Source organism: Labrus mixtus, chromosome 7 (genome assembly GCF_963584025.1).
Source record: "Labrus mixtus chromosome 7, fLabMix1.1, whole genome shotgun sequence".
Lineage (NCBI taxonomy): Eukaryota > Metazoa > Chordata > Actinopteri > Labriformes > Labridae > Labrus > Labrus mixtus.
In genome coordinates this window covers 29376818-29395972 of record NC_083618.1, presented here as the reverse complement: position 1 = coordinate 29395972, position 19155 = coordinate 29376818, and the positions used below count along the sequence as shown (strand labels likewise).

At 41.6% G+C, this 19155-nt stretch overlaps 1 protein-coding gene across 1 annotated transcript in view; it reads right to left on the bottom strand.

Annotated features, from left to right (window-relative positions):
* ptprga (protein tyrosine phosphatase receptor type Ga) overlaps positions 1–19155 on the bottom strand; it is a 426424-nt gene that overhangs the window by 92547 nt on the left and 314722 nt on the right. Inside the window, exon 6 of the mRNA XM_061041506.1 lies at positions 9818–9884. Within this exon, the coding sequence (XP_060897489.1) occupies positions 9818–9884 (67 nt within the window). The remainder of the gene's footprint in view (positions 1–9817; positions 9885–19155) is intronic.

Below are 19155 nucleotides of genomic sequence, written 5' to 3'. Positions count from 1 at the left end.
AAACTTACAGATACAACATCCATACATAGACTTTAAATATTAATGTCAGAGCCTGAGAGACGTCATCTGTTACTGCAGGGGGATTTGGAGTCCATTAGGGCGGTCACCATGTTGTCTCAGTCTAACTTTCAGTCAACCCAACAACAGGCTGAGAGCTGGAGCTGAGGCGGGTTTGAAGCCTCTTGAAAAACCTCTACACCACGCCCACACCTGTCAATCAGTTCAGCTACACGCCTTATTGTGAATAACTCTTTTCCTTCATAAAATGAGTTAAACGAATGAGTTATCGAAAAATGTGTCCCCCGTTCAGTGTGTGCCGATCGAGACATGAGCTAATCAGACCTATTTTGTTTTTTGTATCAGGCCGTAAACATGTTAATTCTGCTGTAACAACAGGCTGTTTTTTTTAAAGGTTGTGTATTTGTGATTTCCAGCCTCAGGGATTGATCACTTCCGCATCTGCTTCATTTAGCAAATCTGGAGGGTTGCCGCTCGGGTGCATATCGCAGTACGATTGTTATAATAAAGTAATTTTATATCCATGATGCTGTTGAGAAGATTACTGTACTCTACTTAATTGCAGTAAAAATAAGATCTCCATCCTGAAGCATATCAAGGTGTTTTTTCTGACTCCAGCAGTATTGGTCAATGCCTTCCAAAACACCATGAACCCTGCTCAATGTGTGCTCGCTTGCTTTTCCCAGAGTTTGCACAAACATTAAAGTGTGGTTTAAAACACCAGTGTGTCTGTCACCAGTACGTTACAAGTCTTCTTTAATCAGTTGAACTTGGATGAATTAGCAGCTGTCTCCGATGTTTTGAATTTGGACTGCAGTACCCATTTTAAACACTAGGTGTCAGAGTTACATATTGCTCCTTTAAAGATTAACAATATTGGAAGGTTTTGGCAATTATCATCATAATTAGCTGTGATTTTATGATATTATAATTCATAATACATACCCCATACATGTAAGGCCTGTATTATTGGAGACCCTTTCCTCCATTTTCTACGAGAAGTTTGTAAGATTGAAAACAACTTTTTGGATCAGGAATGGTATCACACGTTCTGGCGCGGCTGAAAATGATTGATATTCTGTATCAAACAGCCCATGAGCACACAATCAGCGTCTATGATGAAAGAGTGTAAATACAGTAGGGTCATAACTGCTTTTTCATTGATTTCTTAACCCTGGCACACCGTCGCTTTGGGAAGAATGTGAATCTTTGAGGAGTCGTGCAAGGACAATGACGCATGTTGTTCAAAAAAAAAAAAAAAGCTGAGATATTTCAGCTCTAAAGGGTGTTGGAGGGCGGTTTAAGGGATAAAAGAACCAGGGACACATTTATCTGCACTGCAGTTAGATTGCTTCATTTGCACATGAAATGAGGTGGCATTTTATGCCTGTGTGAGAACTTTGTATTTAGCGGTGATAAGTGGATTTTTACTGCAAAATGGTGAGCGAGTGACTTTCTACCCAGGGTCATCAGCAGACGGTAAATGTTGGGATTTATTGAGTGGAATTTATTAGGATTTTATGTGGTGTTTTTTATTGTGTTTTTATTGTGTGTTCCGATTGCAAACCTTAGACAGTAATGTTTTGAATTCATTTGAGTGCTTTATGGTCATGAACAACACTTCTCTCAGTGGCAGTGCGATTCAAAAAGCTAAATATTCAAAGTTTGTCTTCGTAATGAGGTGACACAAAGTGGCCTCTTTTATTCAGTTTTACCTACGCTTTGAGTTTGTTGAGTGTGTTCATGTAAAGCGGTGCTCGTCTGTGATTGGGTGATGAATGTTATTTGGCAGTTGTAAACCCCTTATTGTTTTAACGTCCTTCATAAAGACTGAACTGTGGATTCTCTGCCCTGAGAAGAGAAGGAAACAACATGGCAGACTCATCCATCCTATGTCAACCACGCTCCAGTAGACTTTGACAGAAACTTTGTCTCCAATGGAGAGTAATGGTCCTTAAAGACGATGACATTTTGCAAAGACTTTAGATCTTGCAGGGTCGTCATTCACAAGGCGATACCTATACACCATCCTCCATACATGCACATAGGTTTGCCGCCATTCACTGCCACTCCAGTCAATCATCGTGTTTCCACAGCGAGCGCTGCGGTCCGTCTCCAGAGCGCACCACCACAGCACTACGCTCTGCTGCGAGTCTATTTTTGCGCACAGAGCTTCCGGTCAATTTCAAAATAAAAAATAATATACAGACTTAACCGTCATATTTTCCTTCACTTTATCAACATGGCGTCAAAACAGTCACCAAACGAAGAGCAAAACAAACAAAGCAACCTCAGAAAGACTGAGCAACATGTTGCTGAGATCGTGTTCCAGAAACGAAATCCAGTGGCGCCGTCCAACGGAGTAAAACCGTGGTGCACACGGAGTATGTGGAAATTGAGGGTTAGGGACAACTGAAGACGCAGTCTAAATGGCACAATACATAGGCAACATTTCGGTGCAGATACTCCTGCTGACTTTCCAAATTGCACACATTTATTTGTGCAGGAGTTCACTTGTAATTTCTGTGAATTAAAACTAGAATTGACCTGATGTTTTGGTGCCCTGGACTTCTAATGTTGTTGCCGTGGTATCCAGACAAGTATCGACTTGTATTGCATCAAAGTCACTGGACTGTAAAATACAACATACATCACAAATGTGCAATATATTGATCTGTATAGTCATTTTATACATAGCTTTTCTTTATATATCTATTTATATCTGCACCATATTTTTTTATGTAAATACTTGCTGCTGTTTTTATCCTGCACGTCAACGAGCCAAATGCAAAAAAAATTGTTCTGATCTGCACTGTAAAGTACAAGTTCGAATGACAATAAAGAAAGTAAAAAAAAAAAAGTTAAACATCCTGGTATTGCTTCAGCCCTAAACTGAATTTTAACTCTAGAAAAGTTCCCTTTTTTGTTTCACTGTTGGGACACAGATTATGTCTGCTACAAGACAATTGCTGAAAAGTTGTGTGGCGTAGGACGCTGCATGAATTTGGATTCTTAAAAAAGTGTTTGTCATCCGCTCCAGTGAGCTGAAGAAGTGACACAATAACACGACTCTGTGTTTGACGGGCTTTCGGAAAAAGACGGCGTCTGTGCTTGGGAGTATACGTTCAGTACTTAAAGAGTGTACAGAGGGGACAGCGAGCGAGGCCTCCATTGTTCAGCTGCCGTATATTTACACTCCCCTCTCGGTCAGCACTGTGTCACTTCCTCTGTTTATCTACTCAAGCGTCTGCGCTCTCCCACTGCTCTCATGTCACTGTATTCAAATGAAGCCATTCCTCCTCGACGGCACAAAATTACAAGTCCATTAATTCACTATCTCACTCACTCCGCTCGGAGTCTCCACTGACTCGGCACGCCGCGGCCCTGATTGGCAATTAATCTTTAAAGGGTGTACATGGCTTATGGTGTCTTACCCTGGTGTTTGAGGTACCGTGTCAACCCTGTGGCGCTCCAAGACGGAAAAGACTCTGTGTTCATTTCTTCTCTTCACTCTCCGCCTGCACTGGAAAAGTATGTCTACCACTCGTCTGCTGATGGGAGTTTAATCCCAAACCGCTCTCTTTCACATCAGATCTGATGTGGCTCCACTGCACAGCTCTCCCATGTTAAGCTTCTTTTTCATCCTCTCCTCAAAAGGATTTCCAGAAATTTGGGGCAGACACATCTATTAAACTGTCCTCATTTTTTTTTACTCAGGGTGTATTTTTTTTGAGGATTTTATTCACAGCCTCTAAACTGGAGAAGTTTTGACACTCTGCTATTTAGTTTTTCTTACATTTGTTGTGGTCTAAGTACAGTACCTAGAGGCCTATAGAGCGAGCATCGATTTTATTTGATTGGTCGACACACCTTGTTATGGTGCACTGCGTCGCGTAAATGTCTCGACTGTGTTGTTGAATCATGTTGGAGGATAACTCTTGGCAGTTCCTGCTGTTTTTGGAGGAGCGTGGTACTTGAGAGGAGAAAAACTTGAGTTTCTAAGAATGAATCCCAACGTGCTCTGGGACTGAACACACTCCTCGTCCCTTTTGGAAAAACTAACTTTTAATGTATTCAACGACGACACGAGCTCTGACAACACCACTTACAGCTTTAGACTTTTTTTTTTTAAGATCTTCTTTCTTTTTTAGGCCATTATTTGATCCTAAGAGATAGACACAGGGAGAGTGGGACGGAGGGAGACATGGAATTGAACCAGAGATGCTACGATAAGGACTCAGCCGTGATAGTGTGTACTCCATCAAGATAGCTACTAGGGCATATTATTAATGTTTCTTATGCACATAACAAAGCATAATTAACCCAATAAAGTCATCTGCTGATTTATAGACATCTTGTTCCCAATGTAAAAAGGTAATTTTGGGTCCTGTTGCATCATGTGACCCTGCAATACCAGGTTCGGCCACCATGTAAAATTGGCTTCAACGGTTGGCGCTCTTCCCTGGGGGGATTGGTTGAATGAGAAAAACTAGAGAAAATCACAGGAATGTATCCTTCACAACACTCTCAGAGAGTGAGGATTAAAGCGATGCGCTGGCTGCTGCAGGTCAGGACTATCCAGGAATAAAAAAAAGAAATGGAATCAAGCTGATTTTGCCGCTGACAGAATATAGAATAGAATATATCTTTATTGTCATTGCTATAAAAACAACAAAAAAACAGATTAGCAGCTCTTGTTAGTGGCAGCAAAGACAGACAGTAAAAATGAGTCACATCATAAAAACAATAGTTAAGAGAAGTTAAAAATAGAAATCTCTGAGAAAAGAAAGTGCCGAACGTGCAACAGCAGCTATTCGGTTCAGCACTCTATTAATAAAGTGCTGTGGTTATTTTCTTGAGAGGTGGGCATGCAGGTAGTGTCCACGGTCGGTGTTAGATGGGGGGGGGGGGGGGGGGGGGCATTTTGCTGCATGTGGAAAGAAACATTTTCTGAGTCTGTTGGTGTTTGTTTTGATTGTCCTTTATCTCCATCCATAGGGTTGAATGATGCATGCATGTTCCTAGGAGGACACACGTCATGTTTTTTTTAGCCTAAACTCTTTTATTTCATATCATATATAAATAAATATTGAAGAATATGCACAGAGGTGGTCTTTCTCTTCTATTGTATTCTACGTGTTACTTGATGTTATATAACTTTATAAAGTTGCCTGTCCTGTGCACGGTCTATTTTAATCTATGTTAGTTGCACAGAGTTTGTGTGTTTTCTCTGCACTTTTGCTGAAGGCGATTCCCCCCCAGTATAACCAGTCTCATCTAATATGGTGTGACTAGATGGCACAGTTGTTACACTTTTACCTCTTTCAAGATAAAATAAATCAGCAGAAAATGATACAAATGACTCCTCACATGTTCAGACACAAAGACGGCGAGCTGACTCGACGTCTATTTTCTCCTCGCTGGCCGCCTGTTGGGTTTGTCGTATTGATTTTCAAACTCTCTCAGAAGTTTATAAGACACTACATGGTGTTGCACCTCTCAGAAATGCTTTTGGGTTTTTTTTAAGAACAAGGAAGTGCCCCTCAGATCCAGCCGCTGCTTCTCCTTTTTTGGCCGTTCCTCAAAGCAGAACAAAAACATTTGGTGCTGCTGCTTTCAGCCATGACGCTCCGAGGCGCTGGAGCAGCCTTGGAGAGGATCAGAGAGGAGCACAGAAGATGTGAACGCACACTAAAAACCCATTTAGTCTGCCTTTTCATGTATGTTCTTATATCTTCATTATAATTATATATTTGAATCTATCATTACAGTAAACAGTAAATCATTATTACATGTTTTATTCTAAATCTCAAAATCTGACTTTCCTACATTGATCATATCTCACACGTTTTCCTGCCATATTTTTTATTGTCATCTTTATTGCTCGTATAATCTTTTGCAAAGCACTTTAAACGGCTTTGCTTTGCGATATAAATAAAGTCTGATTGATCGTGATGATGATGTTTCTGACTATAATCCCGGATTCAATAAAAGAAACGTTAAAATAAGAAGAATGAGCGAGAGGGAGAAAGCAATCACACGAGCTCCTGCTCCTCCTCGCCACAGCCTCTCCTCATTTCCCATCATCCCACCGCATCATTATCAGTCTTTGCATCTGCCTCCATCTCCCTGCAATCCCCGTGTAGACAATGGGCTCCTTTCTTTGCAAGCCGAAAGCCTTTCATGAGTCGTCTATGTAAATCAGACTCAGCCTTTTTACCGGGCTGATTTTCACAGGGATGGCGCGGAGAGCTCGCTCGCTGGTAGCTAGTCAGAGGGCATTTGTTCCAGCAAGGTTTCATGTAAAATGCAACAAGGCATGAGGTACAAAGACAGAGGAGTCAGACCTGTGGTGCGTGTCCGCCAGACAAGCCCCGTGCAACAAGAAGAGAGAGAGAGAGCGCTGTGAAAAATTTACCCACCCGCTGCTCCATGGAGGAGCACCGGCGGAGACAGAGCGAATTAGCCAACCAGCAGCCCAGTGGGGAGAGATAGGAGCGCGGCCTTGATTGAACTTGAGTGGTCTTTGTATTAGATGAATTATGGAGGCAGAGTACTTTTTTCCAAGACAGCTGAGCAGGAGATAAAGTGCAAGTATCATGTGGTGGGGTTTTTATCAAAGTTTTATTTGTGTATGCCGAGGCTCTGAAAATTCACTCTGAAGCCGCTCTGCTGCTGCAAGGCGAGTCAGGCCCTTTGGGGGGGGGGGGGGGGGGGACAAGACAGAACACTGCTTTAGGGTAAATGTTTTGATCATGACAGAGATGCACTTCAGGGCTGTGTGCAGGAGAAAACTGTTTTCAACTCAGTCACTACAATGCTCACAGAGAAACAATGTGAAATCTTCTAATTTGTTGTGTGAAGACTAAAATAAAACACTGAATCATCCCAGATGTCCTACTTTGTGTGTGTGTGTGAGAGTGCTGCATGTGGCTCTAAATGATGCAAAAGGCTTTGACTCTTTGACAGCGAAGCACAATCAGACGCTTCAGTATTACATGTTCAGAGTTTGATCACACATCACACGTGACATGCTCATCCATCAAAGCACCTTCAGGAGCCAGGACAGTCGCATGAGGTGTTTTCGGACCAAAGAGTTCTGGAGACTTTTTGAACAGGGACTATCCACTGTAGAGGTCCCTGAGAACTAAACACCCTGGGGACTGCCATGCTGACGGCTGATATGAACCTTAATGAGAAATAAGCAGGCCGACAGTCATTTTTCTTTGTTTGGAGTTTCAGTTTCCTGTGTTTCTGTTTTCTGTCTAACTAGCAGGGAAAAGATTGAATATCTGTTTTGTTAGTTGAGTTAGAATTGTGCATCTACAGTTCTGGGGATTTTCAACATTTCAGGAGGAGAAAGTTTCCTTTTCTTGTTTTCTTCCTATATTTGATTTGGGCAAACTTCCTGAGTGGGGATCAAAAAAGTGTATCTTCCATGGCCTTTTTATTCAGGTGTCAATATCTACACTGGAACATCGCTTTTTTTTCAAACTCTTTCGAGGAAACGCCTTTGTCATCGCATTGTATATACAATGGGAACCCAACAGGTATCGTCTCTCAAAGATCCTATATGGGAGGATGGACACTGCAGCCAGGACTTCAGAGTCAGAATCAGAGCTACCTTATACTGTATATACCTGAGGATACATTCTGGGATCCTTTTCAGTGTGTTGCATTTGTTTATGAGCCGTCTAGTAACTTGAGAGGCCAGGATGGAGTTATCGTTGAGAGACAACACCTTCGAGCGGATTGTCAGCTGTCCATGCACGCAGAGATCTGTTCATAGAAATGAATCTAGGCTGAATGGTCACTACATGAATAGTGGATTGCTGATTCCACTACCCTCCTGAACAGAAAGGAAATGCTAATTTCTAACAAAATGCTCCGTCAGTGTAAATCTGATCGCGACTACATTTTCAAACATATCATGAGTCTTTACATTTAAATTGCTCTGCTGTAATAACTTGCAGATAAATGCAGCTGCAAACTGAGATGAATAATTTAAACTGCATAACTCCCGAAGTCCTTACGATACTGACACCTGATTGGCTGAGGGCAAAGTTTTCAAAGATGTACAGTAAATGAGGTCAACCTGCGGAGTCAGGATAAAACCCCTGCATGTGTTATAGTGAATACAGTTATAAGATTCAGACGAGGTACACTCAAGTCCAGCTCCAGCACAGAAAGCTAAAGCACTACTTCTAAAACAGCCATCGTTTATCTTTATTTCTGCCGTTGAGTGAGTCGGGTGTAATTTATAATCTAATGAGCAGCTGTGTGAAGGAAATGTCAAAGTGAAGGAATGCCCAAACCCTCGACTGTTTGGGCTGGGACTTGAAAATGAGTGAGTATAAAAGAGGCGGACACCAACCATCTTATGTGGGTACTTCAAGAAAAATTTGAATGACTAGATTCCGGTCTCTCTTATGAGACGGCTACATACAGTTAGATTTTGATCCGGACGAAAGATGATCAATAGTTGTAGTATCGGTGGTCGTGGCAGCACAACGTTGGACCCACGTCGTCTTGGGAGAGAGGATCACATATTTTACAGTCTTGCAACCAAAGATAGCCTGCGACAAATATCCGACCGTGTCAGCAATGTGGGACGATCATCTCACAATGTGAATGCTTCTACGATCTACATCAACTATCAACCAACAGAAATTCCATATTTCACTTATTGCAATGAGGTACGTGACCAACACTAAACCTTTGTTTGTTTTACAGAAAAGAGCGATCAGACTTATAAACAAAGTGAACGTTAGAGAACATACTAACAGACTGTTTATCAGCTCACGTGTTGAAATTTCAGGATCTAGTTGTTAGTCATGTTTAAAGTTAGAAATAGATCATTACCCGAAAATGTACAGAAGTTGTTTGTATTTACATCTAATGAGGAGTTTTAAAAGTCCATTTGCACGCACTACATTAAAACAAATGTGTATTTCAGTAAATGGAGTTAAATTATGGAATTCTCTCGATAATCATTTAAAATGCTGCTCAACTATCATTCAATTTTAAAGACTGTATAAAGAAAAGGTTCTGGGAAATTATGAATGTATTTAGTTAATCTAACTGATTGTATTTGATTGTTTCTATATTTTTTTATGTATTTTTTGTTTTGTGAAAGAAAGAGAAAACAACAGGTTAGCCATCTTATTCTGTTAAACAGTATCTTGTGTTATTAGGAAAGGGAGTGGGGGTGGCAGGTATTATAGGTTTTCTTCTTCCTGCTCCTGTCTGCTCATGAACAGTGTTTCAGTATTATGAGAAAATATTTTTTGTTGTGTATTATGGTGTTGAAACCATACACTGAATTGAGCAAATAAATCAAATATGAAATGAAAATGAAAAAATTCAACATGGAATGACGCACTAATCAGCGTGACCACACAGCAGCCAGAGCTGTCGAAAGTGTGACGTATACCTCCACCTCTCTTTGCAACACTGGCATCCCAATTTGGCATCTTTTCCTTTGCCATGACCGAGTCCACATTTTCTATACCTCCTCCTTTTTCTTTTTGTCTTTGCACATGAATGCCACTATGACAAGGGCTGCTTTCTGCTGACCGCCATGGCAACCTCAGCTCGATCAGGTTGACGCTCACTGATGGCGCTGCTTGTTGACTTGCCTCACAGCTAAGATTCACACTTAACTCATCTCACAGTGTACATGCATGTCATACCCAACATTATGAGATCTGTGTCGCACAGTTTGGCTTACAATAAACATAATTCTGTTGGAGGCTTTAGGAGTCAACATCATTGACTGAGCACTGAGACTGCCACTCACCATGATGGACCACACCCTTCAGGCCGTGGATTATGGGGTCGACCGCTGGATTGTCCTTCCCTCCCACCTGAGGAACACAAAAAGACACAATAATCATCAGGTTGCATTGATAAGCATAGAGCACATCACAGCATGTATTTCAAATCAGGAACATTCAAAGTTGTTTCAATTTACAATCTCTAATGTTTTTTCCATTAAAGCCTCCAAAAGACTACATCTCTAGGGCTAAGAAAAAGTATACACCACAAGGTTATCACAGCAGGATCAGCGACCCAACAATTCATGTTAGTCCTCAGTGTGGGATGTGAGTCTCCAAAGGATATTTCTAAAACTTTTCAAGCTATCAAACTGAAACCTGTTGAGCCATGTCGCTGACATCCTGGCCTTTCCAATGAGTCATCATATGTCAGGGTGTCATTCACGACAGGAGTTCTGCCTTTTCAAAATGGCTGCCATCTCAATAGACACATTTTATGGGGGCAATGGAGGTCAGGTTGTTGAAAATACACATTTATGTTGTTTTTAAAGTAAACAGTTGATAAGTTTCAGACAGAAGAACATTTTAACTCGCTTTAAATATATAACCTTTAAGCACATTGCAGACTTCAATGTCCAAGTGTTTGCAAAAATGTGTCTGTTAAAGTGTTAAACAATGACTGTTGAGGCAGTACTGCACCTTTCACTGTATGTTTGAGTGAAAAAGGGAAGAAAATGGGAAAGATTGGTGCTAAAGCTATCTGATTAAAGTGACAAAGGTGGAGGGGGAAAAGCTGAAGAGCACGTAGAGATGCTGAGAAAAACAAGAGTAGGGTAATTAGGAGGAAGTGGCTGCAGAGATCAACAAGCTCTTAAAGGCCTCCCTCCATGCAAGCTCAAAGAGTGCGTGATGTCAAATCAACATCATTGTCTTTAATTAAAGCTTCATTGTTGACACGGAGGCTGGAAGTCAATACATTAAAAAAAAAAACCCACAAATGTCTAAATTCATCCTTTCAAAACACCAAATGACCAATCGGAAATAATCATACGAGTGTTTTCTGAAGTTCAAAGAAAAATAATGTTAAGTTTTTTTGCAGAATCAAGTCTGACCGTTTGTTGAAAGAAATGGTTCAGACTGTAAAAGGTGACCCGTTTCATTTCAACGCCTGCCTGTTTACAAAATGATAATAGTTTTTATCCGAACATATGTTAGAAGTTCTTCCATGGAAAGGCCAGCTGGATAATATGTGTTTGAATGCCCTGCTGCTGAAATTGGAGAAAATCACCGTCATTAGTTGGGTTGCCACCCGCCAAGCGTTTAGCCGGGACATCCCGTATTTCAAACTAAATGATTGAGGTTACTTCTCTGTAATCATCACTAGAGGACACTTTACTGATCCTAGGTCAGATCTGACACATTTAGTATCCCATCATGCACTGATCACGTCCATCGGGGACACCTGTTATCCAATCACCGCCCCCCTCATCAGATACACCTACAGCATCAAAAGCTGTTTGCTTGTGCCGATGAATATAAGGATTAAAAAAAGACTTACAGCCACAACAAGCGATGTGAAGCATGAGGGTTACCGGGGGAACCAAGTTAATAATGGTCTAATGTATTTCCACTGTAATAGCTTCATCTTTGTATTACAATAGCAGAATGTGATGGTCTAATTTTCGTTCATTTTCTGTTATAAAATATCTAAACTTGTCCTCATTGGAAGTCTGTGGTATACTTTGTAAGTTTAGGGGTCCTTTTTGGGATACAGATTAAGTTGCCCCTGGTGCACTACTGCTGCTGCTAATGCTAATGCTAATGCTAATGCTACCACTTTGGCTACTGGTAAACTTTAATGTCTGGGCTGCATCCTGTATACCAGTGCGATAAACATACCAGTATAACATGCTGAGACATTAGTCACTGCATGGGACCTGACACCACTGAAAATCAGTTCATTGTGTTTTACAGAAAGCCATGACCAGGCTGGTGACGCCATATTTGGTCATAATCCTACATTTTAAGAAAACGTGACCTCAGAAGGTCAAGAACTCTAGGCAATGGTTATTCGTGGTCTGTTGGTCTGTACCTCACAACTATCAACACTGCGATTGGCTGAGAGCTCAACTTCTGCACCACTGCACGCAGGATTACAAACTCCACATAGCCAAAACAGCTGGTGCTAGAAAAACCGAAACAGCTGCACAGAAACTGCATGTCATGGCCTTTGCTGAATGCAATGGAAACCATCATGCTGGACTACCTACCGTCAAGGTCCATGAGCTTGGACATATAGGCTCCTAACATGTTTCATAATGATTATTTTCAAGTTTATTCCTGCTTGTCACAAGTCATCATTCAGGTTATATAACTGTGGTATTTTTGATTAAAACTCATGTGAAGAGCGCAGGCCATCATGGATCAGTAGTCGTACTAGTAATCATCCAAAGGGACAACAACCTCCTGCATCTCTTGGGAACTTTATATCCTGTAATGACATCATTGTATGCAGAGTCCCTCAGGAATTTAACACTTTGTCCACTGCTCTTCAATCTGTATGTTCTGCCTCTTGGTCACTGCTTCAATCTGTGAACAAAAAAGCATGCCGACGTCGTCGTGCTGATGACACACTGTTATACCTGTCCCTATGCCCTCAGAGACCTAAGCCCTGTCAAATCACTGCTCTAACGATTACAGATGTGGACATCTGCATGTTCCCCAATGTCCTCTGGGTAAACAGGAACAAGAAAGACTTACTCTGCAGCAGGAGGTCTGTGCCAATTTAGTCTGTTTGTCCTGAAAAATGCAATACACAAATCAGAAAGCCATGCTGCACACATGGTAAAAAAGGGCCTGTCATCATTTGAAGAATATGTAGTAAGTCAGAGTAAGAGGCGACTTGTTTGAGGCAGATAAGAGACAAACCTGTACATCTGTTTATTCTTCAGTTCAAAGTTTTGTCTTGCCTGATGTTCTACCTAAAAGGACTGTGGACTTGTTGAACATTAACAAACCTAGAACTCTTATTGGCACAGGCTTTTGACGGTCATGTCAGCAGTTGGGGAACTACTTTGGAGTTCTTGTGTTCAAACTTGCTGGTTTGATCTTCCTCACTAGATTTTATGAGATAACAAAAAAAGTCTCAACTGTCACATTATCAGACTGAAAACGACCTCTAACCTGCTGCACCAGCTCTTTATAAGTTCTGTCTTCAGTTACAGTGTGAAGCCAACACCAAACCCTTCGTTGAAACTAGTTAGTTTGTACCAGAAGTTGTGTTGTTGTTGGTTACCATGGAGACATAAGCTTAATCTTAACTAGTAGCACGTTACAGGAAGTGGAACAGGAAGTAAAGTACCTTTAGCTTAAGACAGTACAGAATTAAAAAAAATAAAAAACTTTTTTGACATGTAAAAAATGGAATTTCAAACATGTGATTAAAAATGGGATTTAATCGCGATTATTATTAATATGCCGTTATTGATACTGCTTCTGCTAATATTACTGCTGTGACAGCTATAGCGCACAGCCTACTGCTACTATCATGATAGTCATTCTTTACTCATACATACTGAAAGTGCTTCAACAATGATTCACCACTTCTACACCACACTGCTACAATAACCCCTGATAGAAGCTTCATGCAGGTTCACAAACAGCAATTAGGACTAATAATCTAACCACAGTCTCAATAACACTTTAAAATAACCATGCAGTTCTTGATCAAACTGTGTATTTAAGAAAGTGCAATAGATGCATATAGACTTGCTTGTAGACAGTGTTGATGTGTAGAAGAATCACATCTAAACCAAGGAACCACAACACACTGCGAGCAGCCATAACAAACAATTTGCATGAAGAGTTTAGAGCCTGCCAAGACTGTCATCACGCTGCCATCCCTCTTCTGTCCTGGATTTGGCAACACGTATCTGTTGACCTATGGGTTTAACAAAAACACACAATGTCCACACGGATTTGGAACACATCGTCATGCTGGCTAGTAGGATTGAATTGCAACGTTTGGTGTGAAGGATAACTGGGATTTGTGCTTGCACTGTCTTCCTCCCTGGACTGTGACAGAATCAAACAGAACAAAAGACAGTCTATTCAATGTCTGCGCTTTTATTGGTGCATCTCATTAAAGGATGTGATGTTATTCCCTTTATCCATGGAAGAAACAAATCGATTTTTTTAACACTTATATTCACATAACTGTGGTGAGTGCCATGCAACACACAAATGTTACCATGTGCCATGATTTATTAAGAATTAAGCCAATGAAGGACGTTTCACGTCACGCCAGGTTCTCAAGTAGACGTAGCTTCCCCAGCCTTCAGCGAGGTGATCGGGCACTACTACCACCCGACGTCCAGCTACCACCATCGGACTGTGTGACCTGCTGAGGGACTGCAGATGTAAACTAGCTCTAAGCTAACTCTGGTAAAATGCATCAAATGGCAACATTTATGTTTAATATTGTACATTTGTTCCAATGGAAAAAAAAAGTTAAAAGTAAAGGACTGTAGCTTCCGAACAACCACTGGCGTCCTCTTCATGCACGGCCTGCTCCGACCTCCACCTCAGCCGCAAAGAAGTGTAAACAACAGGAATGCAAAGAATACAAAGAAGAAATCCTTCCTGCATCTTATCCCATCCTCCCCATATGCCATTTTTCTTTTGTAACATAACAATGAGTAAGGTCTTCTACCTGCTTTTTGTAAAACGTCTCGAGATGACACTTGTTATGAATTAGCGTTATACAAATAACGATTGATTGATTAATTATAAAGGCAGCTGTCTTGTGTACAGGTGAAACTTAATAGACTTAATAGAAGTCCAAACTGCCCCTTGTTGCTCATCACCAAATTCTTTTTGGCTGTTTTCCAAGCAGAGCTGCATTGCTCCATCACTTGGGTACCAGCTCTTCTTGAACATGAGAAACATATGTTAGCCAGGTGTAGTGTGTGTCCTTCTGTGTGGCTTCAGAGAGCTGCCAATTCATCAATGGGGACTCTGCAGCTCACACTTGATGACTAGCCTCCTCTCTCTTCCAGCGGTACAACTCCAACCCCTCCCCATTTGCAGTTGCACAAAGGAGTTATGAATTAGAACGTACCACATTTAAGCAGGACAAGATTGTCCTTTGCTCGAGCTGCAATTGCCTGTGGCCTACATTGTTGTGTTAGCATGCTAATGTTAGCGCTCTGTAGTTAGCTCGCAACTTCATATTGCACATAAATTGATACAGAATGACCGTGATCTAAATAAGAAGTGAGTATGTTCTTCTTCTTCTCTCTAGTCCTGGACTAAAACTGCTTTATACACAAGGCCGTCCCGTCCATGTAAACATGATGTAAACACGGCTTCAACAACAGTACAGCTGGTGATGTGACCGTCATTTTTCATTTATTTACACTCAAAGGTAAAAGTGTTAGATGAAGAAAATGACGGACTGGTTTGGCAGAGTAAGTGTGTACTGGTAGCTTCCCCCACAGTAACTTTGCCCTAAAGTGTAAGTATGTTAGTATTAGAATAGAATAGAATAAAATCAGCTTTATTGGTCATGTATGCTTACACACACACAGAATTTGTCTTCAGTAACTTTGCTCTCAATGTACAAAGTTAAACATTAAACCTAATTAAAAAAAAAAAAAGAAAATTGTTGTTTGTCTCTGCATGCCAGCCCTGTGTCTGACTGGCAACCTGTCCATTGTGTATCCCACTTTTCTCCCAATGACGTCTTGGATTAGTTCCAGCCCCCTGCAACAGGAAAAGCGTTATAGATAATGGCTGATATTTAATCTGGGAGTAGAAAGAGAGTCTTTGTCTTGATCTGTCAGACTGTGACATTGAAGAGTGGTTCGACGCCTTGAGCCAAGAGTATTTAAACTTTTATGCACTGCGTGACAAATGAGGGTGCATGCCAGGATGTGTGACGATAAAAAAGAAGTGCCCTGCTCTTTGTCTCTGATGTGTATGATCGCCTCCTTGTAGTTAAAATCGGGATTTACAGCTATAACGTAGAAAGTCAAACATGAAGGAGGAATGTTTAAAGTAAGTAGAGGGAAGCGGGAAAAAAGTTTAACTGTGGCAACATTGGCCTCAGTTTCACACACACTCCTACTGACACCAACTCATAGACACACATGGAGTAATCACATCAACTGGCAGAAGAAAGGTAAAATATCTGGAACTGCAATGAAGAGCCTGTTTTTGGTACAAGGCGAGGCAGGGAGTGGGTGAGGAAAAAGAGCGCGTGTAAAAGGCAGAGGAGATTAAGAGAAATAAAGGCGGCCATGGAGACACAGAGAGGAATGACAGAGAGACAGTGAGGAGGAGGCAAAGAAAGGAGGACAGAGGGAATTAGCGTTTCATTATTAATGTTTGTCTCTGAAAAGCCCACAGGCTTGTCCCCTGAGATCCTCAGCCACCAGGCCTCACATCACAATCTCCTACTCCCTCTCTCTTTATACCCATTTCTCCCTCTTCAAATCCTGCATCCTCTCGCTCTTTCTCCTCATTCCCTCGCCACAGCTCTCCCGTGTCTCCGGGGACAGGCCACTGCAGTGACAAATCAGAAGAAAAAAAAGAAACCCTAGTACACTGTGACATGTCCTCATATTTCCCTCCTTCACAGGTTTTTTTTCGCCCTCTCTCATCCTTCGTCCCTTTTTCTGCCACTGTCATCCATCCAAGTTCTCTCCCACTGTATCCTCTTCCTCTCGACTTCCTCCATCCTCACTTGTCTTACAGAGACTCTTCACCTCACCTTGCGTTTGGCAGCAGTAACTGCTGATGAATCAATGGCATAATGTGTGTAATGGTTGGACTTCTTTCAAAGAAGACACACTGGGGGGGGGGGGGTTGGGGGTGCAGAATTGCTAATTACATTAGCGACCAACTTTCTCAGTGCGAGGCAGAAGTCAGGAGAAAGGAAGAAACTTAACGTTGGCATAACGTTGCTCTCCTCTCCTTGGTATATGATGAACAGAACATTGTCCCATGGAGACTTACATGTCTCAAGTCAAACCCATGCCATGGTCATTTAATGTAGATAAAGACTAAAAACATTATGAGAGTCAGACAAAAGAAGACACGGCACCATGTTCCTCTTCCACCTTGGACTGATACATCCTCTTCTTTCTTGACATTTAATACATTTAGAAGAATGTACTGTTGGCATTTTGCGGACAAAATTGTCCTCTGCTCGAGCCGCAAACACCTGTGTCCTGCTGCATTGTTGTTAGCATGCTAATGTTAGCACACTTTGGTAAAGTCATAGCTGCATATTGAACATAAATTAACACAGAATGACCGTGATCTAAAGACACCAACGTGACATCCAAATAATCAGTGAGTATGTTCTTCTTCTTCTCTCTAGGCCTTGACTAAAACAGCTTTTACACACAAGGGGAGGACAACAGTACAGCTGGTGGGACTCGAGCTTCTCTCTCAGTGTAGACAATGAAAGGATCTGCATGACGACAACATTAACGAGAGTTTCAGATTTATGCCAGCCTCGGATATTCTCTTGAAGTCTGTTATCTGTCAATTTGTGCACAGACACAAACGTTGAGGACAGAATGTCTTTTCATTTATTTATTTATGTTTTGGCCGTTTTGTGCCTTTATTGTAGAGATAGGACAGTGGATAGAGTCAGAAATCAGGGAGAGAGAGAGTGGGGAATGACATGTGGGAAAGGAGCCACAGGTCGGATTCAAACGTGGGCCGCCCGCTTGGAGGACTACAGCATACATACTGTACATGGGGCGCGCCCACAAACCACTGCGCCACCAGCGCCCCGAGAATCATTGTTTTTTAACCGTGAGGTTGTTGATATACTCTAAACAAACTTGCACTATCTGACACGTTTTTGTTCAAAGCCCCTTTCTTCTGAACACATTGATGTCTGTCTTTTGCTCTAAGCCACCTGAGTGTCTCCCTCAAAGCATCATGAAGTCGCAGTTATAACTCTGGTACGTTGCCCTTAATGCCCTAAATAAAAAAAAATGACTACATCTCAACATTAGAATAAAGGGATCATTGCTCTGTGTTGGTGAAGGGGGGGGGGGGGGGGGGGGGGGGGGAGAGGAGAGGAGACCAGTGACAGCGGTCGATTTTTCAGTCTGAGCGATGGTGTGTTATAAGTAGGGCAGCGGTCGTGCAGTTAAGAGGACGACTAAGACAAAGCACACGGGAACAATGCCTTTCCTCCCCAACATCACAGCCAAGAACAAATATGTAACCGATCCAAACAACTGGAAAGAGATATCCTCTCAAATTCCTGTAAAAACTGCTAAATCCAACCAATGACAAAACGACATGTAATGAATTCTGTTTCTCTGCATAACTGCTGAGGCTAATGTCTCCTCAAGTGGCGTGCACTGTGCTGAATTTTGAAGCGGCTCAGCAGTGCTTTAGCAGTGTTGGCATATACTGCCTAATTACCGTCACTGGGGGTATTGGATTTAGAGCCGAATGAAGTGGTATGGGGTCTTATATGTCTGCAAACCAAATCTTTCATCCTGCTGTGCTTACTACTGCCGAAACATCTCCACTTTGACGCCGCTACCTTTAATGTGAAGAACACCCCCCCCCCCCCTCCCAAAGTATGGAACCAATTCAAATAAACCTCAAGGTAGTCTTAATATGAATACATCCAGCGTTAACCTTCCTGAGGATGTCTGTGGAATATTCTCAGCTTCTCAGTCAGAGGAAAACATGAGTCTCTGTAAAGTGGAGTCAAACAGTGCCGGTGATGAACGATGAGGCGGTAGTAATGTTAATGAACAGATGAAATCGTGGACTTTTTTCTCGTCTTATCAATTGTCTCGACTACTATAACAAAGTAAGAAACAATAAGTTCTACTGATAGATCAAGAAAGGGATAAATCCTTCCAAGTATTCCTCTTTAAAATATTCCTTCAGCTCTCTTATTTACAGTAATAGTAAGTTTATTCATAGCACAAATCTTAAAGGGGACATGTTATGAAAAATCCACTTTGACTGTTTTTGAACATATGTTTGGGTAACCTGAGTGTTTACTGACCTACAAAATATGAAACAAACCCATCCAGTCATTTGTTTGTAGTCTGCATAAGTCTTACAACACAGAGAAAAATGCTCTGTATCAAATTTGCTCTCCTTGTGATGTCACAGTGGGATTCTGGTAAAAAGAAATCCTCTCCCCTCCCCTGGTATCTCCACCCATGGACTCCACCCCCAGCCTAGAGCGAAACTTTTGCACAGGTCCACCATTTTTATTTTATAGGAGTGATGTCTAAAGCTAAGGGGGTGCAAATTGCATTTAAAGAGACACACACACCAAAACGGAGCATTCTGAGAGAGCTGGTTTATA